General features: G+C 38.2%; 1 protein-coding gene across 1 annotated transcript in view; it reads left to right on the top strand.

Annotated features, from left to right (window-relative positions):
- The window catches only part of HTR1F (5-hydroxytryptamine receptor 1F), a 152,434-nt gene extending 140,512 nt beyond the window's left edge, over positions 1-11,922 (top strand). Inside the window, exon 2 of the mRNA XM_033211590.1 lies at positions 9,812-11,922. Within this exon, the coding sequence (XP_033067481.1) occupies positions 9,854-10,954 (1,101 nt within the window). The 5' untranslated portion in view covers positions 9,812-9,853 and the 3' untranslated portion in view covers positions 10,955-11,922. The remainder of the gene's footprint in view (positions 1-9,811) is intronic.
- The last annotated feature ends 2,136 nt before the right edge of the window (positions 11,923-14,058 follow it).

The following is a 14,058-nucleotide window of genomic DNA, read 5'->3' as shown; positions in this document are numbered from 1 at the left end:
GGCTCCCACCCTACCAACTCAGAAGGGTGCAGGGTTCTCACCTGTTCCCAACGCCCACCAGGTCCCTGAAGTTCACAACCCAGCCTGCACCTCACCTGCCACAGCTGGTAGGTTTGCAGCAGCCTCTCCAGATGGGCCATCACTGCCATCACTAGCACTTGTGGGTTTGTTTTATGTTTTGGGTTTGTTTGTTCGTTGGTTTGTTTGTTCATTTGTTTGTTTGTTTTGGAGACGGAGTCTTGCTCTGTCACCCAGACTGGAGTGCAGTGGCGCAATCTCAGCTCACTGCAACCTCCACCTCCCAGGTTCAAGCAATTCACTGGCCTCAGCCTCCTGAGTAACTGGGACTACAGCCACACACTGCCATACCTGGTTAATTTTTTCTTTATTTTACTAAAGATGGGGTTTCACCATGTTGCCCAGGCTAGTCTCGAACTCCTGAGCTCAGGCAATCTGCCCACCTCAGCCTGCCAAAGCGCTAGGATTACAGGCGTGAGCCACAATGCCTGGCCACAATTGTGGGTTTTATTGACAATAGTTGATAATCTCTTAATTAGTTGAAGTCATAATCTCAGGAATAAATATCAGTTTCTGTTACCTTCACAACTCCACTTCTGCCATATCTCCCCACCCTTCCTTTACGTTCCACCCCACATACTCAACTTCTTTTCTCTTTAGGTTTTAGCAACAGTCAAAGCAAATAGTACAACCTACTGAGTCTGTACATGTGTATTTGCTCTCTTTTCCACAGCAGGTACTCCTGTAGCTGGTTTCAGTGGGTTCATTGAATGTGGTGTCATTTTCTCTAAGATTGTCATTGTTGCAATTTATTTTCTCAAGTGTAGCAGACTACTAACAGGTGTCTCTTGAAAACAACCAGATCCATTTGAGCAATGAAATGTGTGTATATGTAAATTTGATTTAAAATTAGAGTGCTTTCTTCTTTCCAATTTTTTTTTTTTTTATGTCTCACTCTGTCACCCAGGCTAGAGTTCAGTGGCAGATCTCAGCTCACTGCAACTCCACCTCAAGTAGTTCTCATGTCCAAGCTTCCCGAGTAGCTGGTATTACAGGCACCTACCACCACCCCTGGCTAATTTTTGTGTTTTTAATAGAGTTGGGGTTTCACCTTGTTAACCAGACTGGCCTCAAATTCCTGACCTCAAATGATCCACCCATCTTGGCCTCCCAAAATACTGGGATTACAGGCATGAGCCACTGCACCCTGCTCTTTCTAAATATTTTTAAATATCTCAGATATTTTCTACATATCTAAGCTAGAGAAAGGGACTTCTAAAAATCTTAAGGGTGTTGCCCCACAGCCCTAATAGTATAAGAATAGTCTGAAACAGTCTGAAAAAGAAGAAAGTCTGGGCCGGGCGCGGTGGCTCAAGCCTGTAATCCCAGCACTTTGGGAGGCCGAGACGGGCGGATCACGAGGTCAGGAGATCGAGACCATCCTGGCTAACACGGTGAAACCCCGTCTCTACTAAAAATACAAAAAAAAACTATCCAGGCAAGGTGGCGGGCGCCTGTAGTCCCAGCTACTCGGGAGGCTGAGGCAGGAGAATGGCGTGAACCCGGGAGGCGGAGCTTGCAGTGAGCTGAGATCCGGCCACTGCACTCCAGCCTGGGCGACAGAGCGAGACTCCGTCTCAACAAAAAAAAAAAAAAAAAAAAGAAGAAAGTCTGTCTTGGAAAGAATTTTGCATATGACATTTGGGGCATGTAGTGACTGTCAATCCAATTCATAGGGAGACACAAAGTTTTGAAGAAAACTATACTGACTTGGACTAAAAAGGAAAAAGCTCAAAATGAAAAGACTTTCTGTAGGCAGAAAGCAGGCTAAGAAGGCTATCTAGCTATAATCCAGACTACTTTCCAGAGACCAGACAGGATCTCTTCAAGAGCAGAGTCAAGAGCCCAGAGAGGGTTTCAAGAGCCGTGGAGTGCAGCGATTTAGAGAACCAAATCAGGAAGCAGAAGTGGACACTAATGAAGGTGAATTTCTAACCCTCAGAGGAGAGCACTCTGATAATATTTGTCTGGGTGAATTTCAGGTCAGTGGCCACTATGTGTTTCCCATTTCCTTATCTTTTTGAATGGAGGTGTCTATTGCAATTATCATGCCCTCAACTCACCATTACATATAAAGGATTGGAGAACAGATAAATTGCCTGTTTAGTTCACAGCTCTCTGAGTCAAGGGGCATTGCAGCCTCAAGGAGCCTCATCTGTTTCTTCACCTGATACAACACATGAGATCATGGACTTCAAGACTGGTGCCACGATTAGACGAGATTTGGGGGAGCTTGGGGAGCAGGTGAATAAGGTGAATATATTTTGCTTATGAAATGGATGGAAGTCATTGGAGCCAACAGACGAACTAAAGGGAAGATACTTCATAAACTAAGAAAGAATAGGTCAGACATCTAGGAAACACAAGCACACCCCCAAGTTGGACATGGACAGTTAAAGCAAGACATTGTGGGAAGGGATGAGTATTCAAAGTCAAAAAGTTAAGTGTACAAATCTGAGAAGTGTATGTCAGGATCCTAGAGGCCAGATCCAGCAGGCAGTGATTTTAAAAATATAGGGAAAAGAAAATGTACACATATACATGGCAAATATAGGCAAGGTTCCATGGACTGAAGTGCTATAAAAGCCTTGCAGTTTCCCATCTCTCTCTGTAAGCAGGTCTTCACTGGTACAGAAGAGTCATAGAGCAATTCTATACATCTTCATACTCCAGCCCTGGAATCACTCCTGAAATTCAAAGCTCTACAATCCCAGGCTCAGAACCTAACCATAATCTCATCTTTTTTTCATCCTTGCACATTACCTGAGCCCACTTTACAGCTGCTCCTGAACCTCATCAGGACCTCAAATTATGCAATGTTGGCCTATTTTCTCAGCATGTTGCCCTCTCTGGCCTCTGTTTTATGAAACTGGTACTGATCCAGCATACCCACCAACATTTTCCCTTGGCCTTTGACCCCAGTCTACAGCCCAATTCCTGATCCAATCCTGAATAAATTGAATTACATTTTACTTAGCAATATAAACCCTAATTTTCAAGCACTAATGGAAGAGTAAAAAAAAAAAAAAATAGACCATTTTTATTGCAGTTACCTTTTGAAGGTTATAATTTCAGCTATATTCTCAAAAGCGTTCTTTAATCTTTTTGCTTACGCCTTTTCTCTGGAGCAGCAGCACTACTGTCTTCAAGCTGTACCTTGCCACCTACACACCTCACTCTGCCAAAACTCAGATATCCTTTCACTTACCTTCTTAAACATCGCTAAGTCTTCTGACTGCCTACAGAATAAAACCTAGTGTCCTTATCATGGCATGCAAGCCTCCTCTTTGTCTTCCTCAGTTAATTTTCATCTCTCACCTCCAACTCTAGCCCTAAAGTGCCTTTGCAGTAAGTAGGTAGCACATCAGACTGCTAATTTCACATGTCTGATGCATCCTGCATTTTTACGCCTCTGCTTCTGCTCACACTTTTTCCTCTACCAGCAAAGGCTTTCCCTGTTTAATCATGGTATGATTAATTAATTCTCCCTCACCAGTATTTCCAGGATACTTTATACATATCTCCATAATGCCCTTATTGCATTGTATAATTGTATTATAATTATATGTTAAGAGGTTTCATTGCCAAAGCTAGCTTCTTAATGACAAGTACAAAGTGTTGTTTTGTTTGGCTGTTTTTTGTTTTGTTTTGTTTTGTTTTGTCCAGGGGTAGATTTTTCTTGGTGGTGGTAGGAAAGTGGTTTTTTGTTTGTTTGTTTGTTTGTTTTTGAGACGGAGTTTTGCTCTTTCACTTCTGTTGCCCAGGCTGGAATGCAATGGCACATTTTTGGCTCACTACAACCTCTACCTCCCAGGTACAAGCAATTCTCCTCTCTCAGCCTCCCAAGTAGCTCAGATTACAGGCATGTGCCACCACACCCAGCTAATTATTTGTATTCAGAAGAGACGGGATTTTGCCATGTTAGTCAAACTGGTCGTGAACTCCTGACTTCAGGTGATCCACCTGCCTCAGCCTCCCAAAGTGCTGGGATTACAGGTGTGCACCACCACACCCAGCCAAAAGAGGTATTTTTATAACTCTCAAATTTATTAGCACAAAAATAACACTCACTAAAAAAGTTTTTAAAGGAATAAATGAAAGCAAAGAAATATAAGAGCAAAAGGTAAGTCTCAGAGTTGAAAAGGCAGTAAAAAAATTGGAAAGCGCTATGAATACATTCCTACTGTTACAATCAACACATGTAGACCTGGTTGCTACCTTAAACATTAACTTTATTGGATATTTGCTTACGTTTGAACACCCTTCTCATTTTATAACATAATCTTTATTTTATAGAAAAAGTAGTTACTTGAGGGCCGGGCATGGTGGCTCACACCTGTAATCCCAGCACTTTGAGAGGCCAAGGCAGGCAGATCACTTGAGGTTGGGAGTTCGAGACCACCCTGACCAACATGGAGAAACCCCATCTCTACTAAAAATACAAAATTAGCCGGATGTGGTGGTGCACGCCTGTAATCCCAGCTACTCGGGAGGCTGAGGTTGAAGAATCACTTGAACCCGGGAGGCGGAGGTTGCGGTGAGCCAGAGATCACGCCATTGTATTCCAGCCTGGGCAACAAGAGCGAAACTCCGTCTCAAAAAAAAAGAAAAGAAAAAGCAGTTACTTGATAAGCCTCATGACTGAAATACAACTATTCAGTAATACATCTCCTACAGAGAGAAAAATGATGGTAGAAGAATAGATTTTTCTACCAATTATTTGTTGTGTTGTCATTGTAGAGATTATTAAACATCTGTGCTTCAGTTATCTTATTTATGAGAAGAAAGACAATAATTGTATCTACCTCAGAGGTTAGCTATGAGGATTAAACAGGTTAATGCATGGAAAGTACTTAGTACATTGCATGCAGAAGTAAACACTCAGAAAAGATGAATGTTATTGTTATTCTAATTAAAACAGCCAACTTGTAGGTATTCATGAGGTCTCGACAGAATTGAATTTTACTTCACAATGTTATTACAGAAACTATTTGTGTATGACAGCCCTCTCAGGCTATTTACAATATAAAATGAATTAAACTGCGTGGCTAGGAGCTAGTAATTTAATCTTGAGGACAGTATAATTGGATATCAAGATCAAACAAACACCTGAATGTAAATAAGCATTAGATTTTAAAAACTGAGTAAGCAGAGGAGTAAATGCATCATGCAGCTAAATCAACAAATTGGCAAATATTCATGTTGAATAAAACCTGGGGAAGTTTTCTTTCTCTGTTATTATCAAGAAGGTTGTATATAACACATGAGACTGCGGGCTCTACTTACAAACTAATCTTGATTCTTTCCCAGTGGAGACATTCAAATATAGAATGCAGTCTATGTTCTAAGAGTAGGAGGGACATACGTAACATACTCTATGTCCAGTAACCCAGAGGTAGTCCCTAGCACCATAAGGATGCACAGTAGGAACTTAAGATATAAAGGAACATAAAAAAAACCTGGTCAGAGGCCATGTCTAAATTAATAAAGGTAGATGGTTTATTACATTTATCATTGTAAATAGCAAGAGAAATAGGAGAAAAATAAAAATAAAACCCAATGTCCTTGGTTGCCTTTGTTTTTCTATTTTCTTTGTTGTCTATAAATACAACTATCAGAAGATTAATTACAGTTCTAAATTTAACATTAAAAAGATTTCTGGAAAGCTACAATATAATTTATGTGACAGAAAAATTTTGTCATATAATTCTAGAATGTGACCCCCAATTTTTTTTTTTTCTTGGCATTAGGTACCATTTTATTGAGCTTAATTTAAATGCTACAACTTGATGCTTAGGGAAATTCATTGAATTATCAACTAATTCACCCTCTAATTTTAAGCTTGTCAATTTTGCTACATAATTAATTTTTATTCTGGAAACCCACATAACTCTTTCTGACACTTTCTCTTGTTTAAAATTGTATTCAAAAGGTAATTTCGGAATCATCTCTTGAAGAGCTCTTATTCCAAAATTGTTTATCAGGCAAATTAAAATGGAAAGTTATTGTTGCTCATATTATGAAAACTGGCAGCACTTTTAAATCAATTCCCATAGCACTAAATAAACTCCATTCCAGGCCGGGCATGGTGGCTCACACCTGTAATCCCAGCACTTTGGGAGGCCGTGGTGGGCAGATCACCTGAAGCCAGGAGTTCTGAACCAGCCTGGCCAACATGGTGAAACCCCGTCTCTACTGAAAATACAAAAAATTAGCCTGGCGTGGCAGGCACCTGTAATTCTAGCTACTTGGGAGACTGAGGCACAAGAATTGCTTGAACCTGGGAGACAGAGGTTACAGTGAACCAAGATCATGCCACTGCACTCCAGCCTGGGGTATAGAGTGAGACTCTGTCTCAAAAAAATAAAATAAAATAAACAAAATAGATAAACAAACAAACACCATTCCAAAGGAATTAACCAATTAAGAAAATATTCAGTTTTTTAAATTTAATATTTAGTGCAAATTTTGTAAGGGAATAGAGGAAATACTGGAAGTAAAGTAGAAATTAATTTGCCACATTACTAATACATCCTGTTGACTTTGAAGTAAGCATTTTACATGTAATCATTGACCTTCTACAAATGTTTCCAGGGAAAATAGCTAAAGACTGTGAGGTTCACTGATATTAAAAACACATATCAAGAATTTTAATTTCTGTCCTGATGGTACCTAAGCACACCATTACATCATAGGCCCTGTGATCCAATACTAATTTTAAGAAATATGGTCATAGTGTAACTTTCACACTGGCTGAAAAGAATAGAAACATTACGAGAGAAGGGGAGTTAAAAGACCCAGAAAACAAAGTCCAAGAGCTGGATGAAGATAGCAATAAAAATAGGGAAATATATATATATGCCATTGTAAGATCATTTATTTAGGAAACTCCAAGAAATAAGAATGTAAAAATGAGAGACACTGAAAAAATTATATAGCATGAAATTCAGAGGACAAAAATCAAGAGAGAGAAACCCATAGATGTAACAGCATTGAAAAAAAATTAAGACAAACAGATGAGAAACAACCTGCTGATTATGCCCGGAAACCTGACTTCCTGGACCGACAGCATCAGTATCATCCGGGAACTTGTTAGAAATGTAGATTTTAGATCCCCAGGCTCACCAGACTTACCGAGTCACCAACTCCGGAGGGTGGAACACAGCAATTTGCTTTAACAAGCCCTCCAAGTGATTCTGAGGTACTCCAAATTCAAGAACTACTGGTTTAGAATTTCTAAGACTTTAACCTCCATTCTTTACCAGGAGTTGTCTTAGTTGCCCTTTACAACTGGCTAAATGTCGACATAAAAAAATATATATAAAGGCAACTACTTCTCAAATACCCAGTAGACAATCACTCTTTTTCAGGTATTCAAATTTCTTCTGCCACTCAATTTGCTTAACAGCACTTGCCTTCAGTGAATGTCTGAAAATAAAAATTAAATTTAGTACTGTTAACCCAAACAGTTACTAAAAATTAAATTTAGTACTGGTAGCCAAAGTAGAATAGAATAGAAAATATGCTGCATTTCAAGGTTTTTTGTTTTTTTGTTTGTTTGTTTGTTTGAGATGGGGTATCGCTTTGTCGCCTAGAGTGGAGTGCAGTGGCATGATCTTGGCTCACTGCAACCTCCACTTCCCAAGTTCACGTGATTTTCCTGCCTTAGCCTCCGAAGTAGCTGGGACTACAGGCATGTGCCACCATGCCCCACTAATTTTTTTTTTTTTTCAGTATTTTTAGTAGAGATGGGGTTTCACCATGTTGGCCAGGATGGTCTCGAACTCCTGACCTCAAGTGATCCGCCCACAGCCTCCCAAAGTACTGGTATTACAGGAATGAACTGCCAGGTCTGGTTCAAGGTGTTTTATAATATACCTAACCACATTATATGTATGATTACTCATTCTTATGAAGTACTTGATATAAAAATATTAAGTATTTTAAAGTATTATTTTATCAGTTCCAATAAAATAGAACTACTTTAAAGTTAATTTAAGGAATACGAAAATATAGCAATAGTTCTAACTAAGAATAAAATATCAGGTCTCCATATTGTCCTTTCCTAAAATATAGGTAACTGCTAAAAAGTTATTAAAGAGGATTGATAAAAAATAATATGCTATTTATCAAAGATATTAATCCTATTTTATTATAGTCCAAATGTTCTTAATGGACTTGTAATTAATATCACAGACTAAAGCAAAACTTAGAAGCCATGAATGGAGAGTCCTTTTTCAGAAGCAAGGTAACCCAGTCATTACAATGGTGACTTATACAGAAGAAGAATTTCTATTTCAGGGTAAGTGCTATTAGGAGCTGTCCTTACCAGCAAGTTTCTTTGGTAACTGAGTTGTTTGGTCATAGTTGTCATTATTATAATGGGTAGTGTTGTACAATTATTTGACTCCAACTAATCTTATTTTATCTTTTTAAACCAAATTAACTACTTATATCCACAAAGACTAGTAAGCACTCTGACATTTTCCTAATTTCATACAATGATCATGGAATCCTAAGGATATACTAATTTTTTTTTTTTGCTATTTCTCTTTATATAACCTCCATAACTTGACATAAAATATATTAAAATTCCTTTAGTCTCCACAAGCCTAATGATAATGTTCTCTATGTAACTTTCAATTAAGTACAAAATTATTTATTATTTTGAATACTGTTTTTAATATAATATTTTCTCATATTACATCATACAGTGCACAAACGGCATGTGCTTTTGTTCCCAGACCAAACCGAGGGTCAGGCTGCTGTTTTTCACAGCCCAATAACGAGATGCAGATAAACTAGGGAGGAAGCGAGTTTTTATGTCTGTAACCGGTTACAGAGAGAAGACCTGGAAATTACAACATTTTCCAGAGCTTAAATACCTTCTAAGCTGTATGTCTGCATGTAAGTGTGCATTCATCTAAACACAAAGAAGATTAACTTCTTTTAATTTATAACTGAGGTCTCAGTCCTGAAGGCCTTCTTCTGGAGCCTCAGTAAGTTTACTTAATCTAAATGGGTCTAGGTGCTGGGGTGATTACCGTTTTCTTGTCTCCTGCTAGATCATAAAGGCTTGGGGAGTTCCTTTAGACCCCAATAAACTTGTTTGTGGAGTTTCTTCAGACCCCCAATAAAACTTGTTAGTCCTAAATGGATCCTGTTAAGAATTCCTTCGTTATTTTGTCATGCTTCAAGCCTAGGAAAAGCCTAGGCAAAAGTCTTGGTGCGCTCTTTGTTATATTCCAGCCTTTGAATAAGGGTACTGGCTCTGAATATTTAACTTAACTACTCAGTCAGTAGCACTGAGACAGTTGTCATGGAGGCCTGCATTAGTGAGACTGGGCCTGCCACACTTTTAAACTTTTTCTGACACGGACAAAGAGAAAAACATAGCAAAGAGTTAATACAGTTTTAAAAACCAATTCTATAATGCCAGAGATTTCACTGAGTAACAAGTTAGTGTATCCATTAAAAATTATTTTATTTAACTTATATTTTAAGAAATGTTTTGGAATTTACTTTTTTTTGTTTTGTTTTGTTTTGTTTTTACTGTTCTCACTGAATTTCTTAAATTAAATAAAAAGGAAAACTAAAACCTTCCATCTGAACTTCATTTTTTTAATCTATAGAATATCCTGGGAAAGCATAACATATACTTTTTTAAAATTATTCTGAAAGGAAGAGTTCTTGAAGCCTTCTCTGAACTGTTTTTTCTCTTCCCTTGTTACAGGTATCCATTTTTCAGCTACATTAATCTTTTAAAACAAAGAAAATGGATTTCTTAAATTCATCGGATCAAAACTTGACCTCAGAGGAACTGTTAAACAGAATGCCGTCCAAAATTCTGGTGTCCCTCACTCTCTCTGGGCTGGCACTGATGACAACCACTATCAACTCCCTTGTGATTGCTGCAATTATTGTGACCCGGAAGCTGCACCATCCAGCCAATTATTTAATTTGCTCCCTTGCAGTCACAGATTTTCTTGTGGCTGTCCTGGTGATGCCCTTCAGCATTGTGTACATTGTGAGAGAGAGCTGGATTATGGGGCAAGTGGTCTGTGACATCTGGCTGAGTGTTGACATTACCTGCTGCACGTGCTCCATCTTGCATCTCTCAGCTATAGCTTTGGATCGGTATCGAGCAATCACAGATGCTGTTGAGTATGCCAGGAAAAGGACTCCAAAGCATGCTGGCATTATGATTACAGTAGTTTGGATTATATCTGTTTTTATCTCTATGCCTCCTCTATTCTGGAGGCACCAAGGAACTAGCAGAGATGATGAATGCATCATCAAGCACGACCACATTGTTTCCACCATTTACTCAACATTTGGAGCTTTCTACATCCCACTGGCATTGATTTTGATCCTTTACTACAAAATATATCGAGCAGCAAAGACATTGTACCACAAGAGACAAGCAAGTAGGATTGCAAAGGAGGAGGTGAATGGCCAAGTCCTTTTGGAGAGCAGTGAGAAAAGCACTAAATCAGTTTCCACACCGTATGTACTAGAAAAGTCTTTAACTGATCCATCAACAGACTTTGATAAAATTCATAGCACAGTGAGAAGTCTCAGGTCTGAATTCAAGCAGGAGAAATCTTGGAGAAGGCAAAAGATCTCAGGTACAAGAGAGCGGAAAGCAGCCACTACCCTGGGATTAATCTTGGGTGCATTTGTAATATGTTGGCTTCCTTTTTTTGTAAAAGAATTAGTTGTTAATGTTTGTGAAAAATGTAAAATTTCTGAAGAAATGTCCAATTTTTTAACATGGCTTGGATATCTCAATTCCCTTATAAATCCACTGATTTACACAATCTTTAATGAAGACTTCAAGAAAGCATTCCAAAAACTTGTGCGATGTCGATGCTAGTTTTAAAAATGTTTATTATTGAAGGATGGGGGTTTTTGAGGGGAGGAGTAACTAGATGAATGCTAAATAATAAAACACTTAAGCTTTTAGAGGGAAATACCTGAATACTGCTAAAATGATAATAGCAATGTGAATATAAAATTTATTGATCACCATTATTCTAGGGTACTCAAAATTAGAAAATAATTTATGTGGGTTATAAACAATATTTTGCCTATGCAATGTTCCTAAAAAGCTGACTGGAAAAAAATAATACATATATATACAATGTTAATGACAGCGATTTTCCATGTTTATGTCTCACAATAATTATAGAAGAGTTTTCAGTTAACAGCATACCTCCCTCCATAATTTCTATCTAGTCCTATTGTTTTATAATATAATTATATTATTTTGTAGAAGAAAATATAATTCACCACAAAGCACACATTTAACCTATCTCCATTCTTGTCCCTTCTCCATCTTACCCTGAGCAAAAGGGAGGGGGAAGGAGGCAACTCTTACTTAGTGTGACTGGAGAAAATGTAAAAAAGTCAGAACTTGAAACTGTCCTTGTGTTTAGGTAGTAAAGAGTAATCAAAAAGTGGGTTAGGTACACCAAAATAATTCGATACTGAACTTGTGCATATTTAATATGTTTGTTTAATATAAACTTCTAGAATAATATTATCTTATCCATATATTATCAGCATTTGAAATCAAAGCCTTACCTTAGTAACAATAACTCAACAAAGGGGCATGGGTGACGTTGTTGTAATTGCTCCTTGTTTACTTAGGAATCAAATTTAAGGCACTACATATCATAGATTACTCACCACAGTTATTATACTCTTAACATCTTTTTAAAAGTAAAAAATGCATTTCATTTATGTTAATGTTAATAAGCTCAGTTACTAACTAAATTGTCTGTGGTACTTTGCACTTCAGTATTTCCATACTTTTGATTTAAACATTATTTCCCTTTTATTAGACAGAATGCAATGGAAATGTTTAGAACTTTCCCTTGACTTTAAAATATGTCTACTTTTCCAATTGATAGAAATGAACAGGCAAAAAGACTCATATTGCACTAATTAATAAATGTACACACTTACATATGTTTTTATAATTAGTCACTCTACTAGTTCAGTGAGCCAAAGCAATTTTTTCTTCCATATTTACATAAGGATTTGAAAACAATAGAACCATGAGTTTGAGAGAATTTTATTGTATTTGAACCAGCAAGGTCATAGACTACTTTTGGGAAGACCTATCATCAACCAAGATCATTTGAAAAACAATATATACCTTTTTTTAAGTCGTACCTTTATGTGCATTGTAAATATTCCTTCCTGATGGTGTGCGTAAAAGCACATTACATCAATTTTACGTATGTGTATGTGTGTGTGTATGTGTGTGTGTGTATGTATATATATATCTGTGACAAATTACTCTCAATCTAACAAACATTTACAGAGCTCCCATTTTATACAAGGCATTGAGACATATACTAGATAGAAGATACAGGAAATAATAAAATACAGTTTTTTTTCTTGAATATGTTTACAGTCTAAAAGGAGAAACAAGAAAAATTAAAACTATAATAGAAAAGAGCAAACTAAAATCTAGCATGGAAGTTGTTTACACAGCTATGATGGTGCAGAGGAAAAACTGATTACATCTTGTTTAGAAAAACCAGAAATATTTCACAAAGAATGTATCTGGAACACATGTCAACTACACAGCACTGGGGCAAGAGAAGTGGAAGAGCACACTCCAGGTGATGGCAACATCAGGATACAAACTGCCATGTAAGTATTTGGTGGGGCATGTTCATGAAATAGCGATGAGTTTGGCAACTATTTAGAGCAATAGAGGAAAAGGAGCCTAAAAGAAAAATTGGGCATTTTTGTGGCTGACTTTGAACGTCAGAAAAAAAGTCTACAGTCAATTTTATTGGTAATGATGGGTAATCACTGATACGTTTTAGCAAAAATATTACAAGTGTAGAGTGAATCTAAGCAAAAAAAGAAAGAAAACTGGTTCTGCCTCAATTCCATCAGAGAGAAAGCAGAGTTATTATTGAGATAACGACTTCCTGTTAGAAAGCAAATCAATAATCCAGGCAAGAGGTGATGAAGTCCTGAACCTGATTCCAGCAATGGGAATAAAAAGAAAGAAACAGATGAACAATGGTATGAAAGAAGTACAATCCTCAGGCTATAACAAATTCTTTAATAAGCAAGCAGAGGCCGGGCGCGGTGGCTCAAGCCTGTAATCCCAGCACTTTGGGAGGCCGAGGCGGGTGGATCATGAGGTCAGGAGATCGAGACCCTCCTGGCGAACACGGTGAAACCCCGTCTCTACTAAAAATACAAAAAACTAGCCGGGCGTGGTGGCGGCGCCTGTAGTCCCAGCTACTCGGGAGGCTGAGGCGGGAGAATGGTGGGAACCGGGAGGCGGAGCTTGCAGTGAGCTGAGATCCGGCCACTACACTCCAGCCCGGGCGACAGAGCGAGACTCCGTCTCAAAAAAAAAAAAAAAAAAAATAAGCAAGCAGAGGGAGAGACATGAGTCACTGCGATGACGTCCTTAACCAAATGAAGAACCCAGCAGAAAGGGCCTAATGGTGAACCAGTTACTTCTTGTTTGGGTATGTTAAACACATAAAGACATGTCAGAGCTCATAGATACTAATGACCACGTCTCGCTCAAGCAACACCGACAGGTAGATGAGGTTTCTCTCTGACCTCAAAACTGGCAGGTAAACGAGTGTCCCAGCCATCTCTTTTGTGTCTTCACCTCACTTGACCGCCCAAGGGCCCTTATGCTACGTTGACAGGCCAAAGTCGGCCATAGTCCCTGTCATTCTCTGCTTACTTCTCTTTCCCTTCTCTTCTCACTTACCAAAATTTAGTTCTGTGATGTCTTCATTCAATGACTTTGCTAAAGTTAAAATTATCTGTTAAGTTAACTCATTTATACCCAGCTCAGAAATGTATGTATTTGTATTGGGAAACTAAGAGACACAGCCCATCAACAACCCAAGGAGAGTAAGGCTCACCCAAGTACAGAGACTGCCCTCTGGTCTGAGTTGGACTGAGACCCAAATCAAGGAAAATAAC

The sequence above is a fragment of the Trachypithecus francoisi genome, unplaced genomic scaffold (assembly GCF_009764315.1).
Source record: "Trachypithecus francoisi isolate TF-2019V2 unplaced genomic scaffold, Tfra_2.0 Lachesis_group0, whole genome shotgun sequence".
Classification (NCBI taxonomy): Eukaryota; Metazoa; Chordata; class Mammalia; order Primates; family Cercopithecidae; genus Trachypithecus; species Trachypithecus francoisi.
Note: the sequence above shows the minus strand (reverse complement) of the source record. Positions and strands in the feature narration are given on the sequence as shown.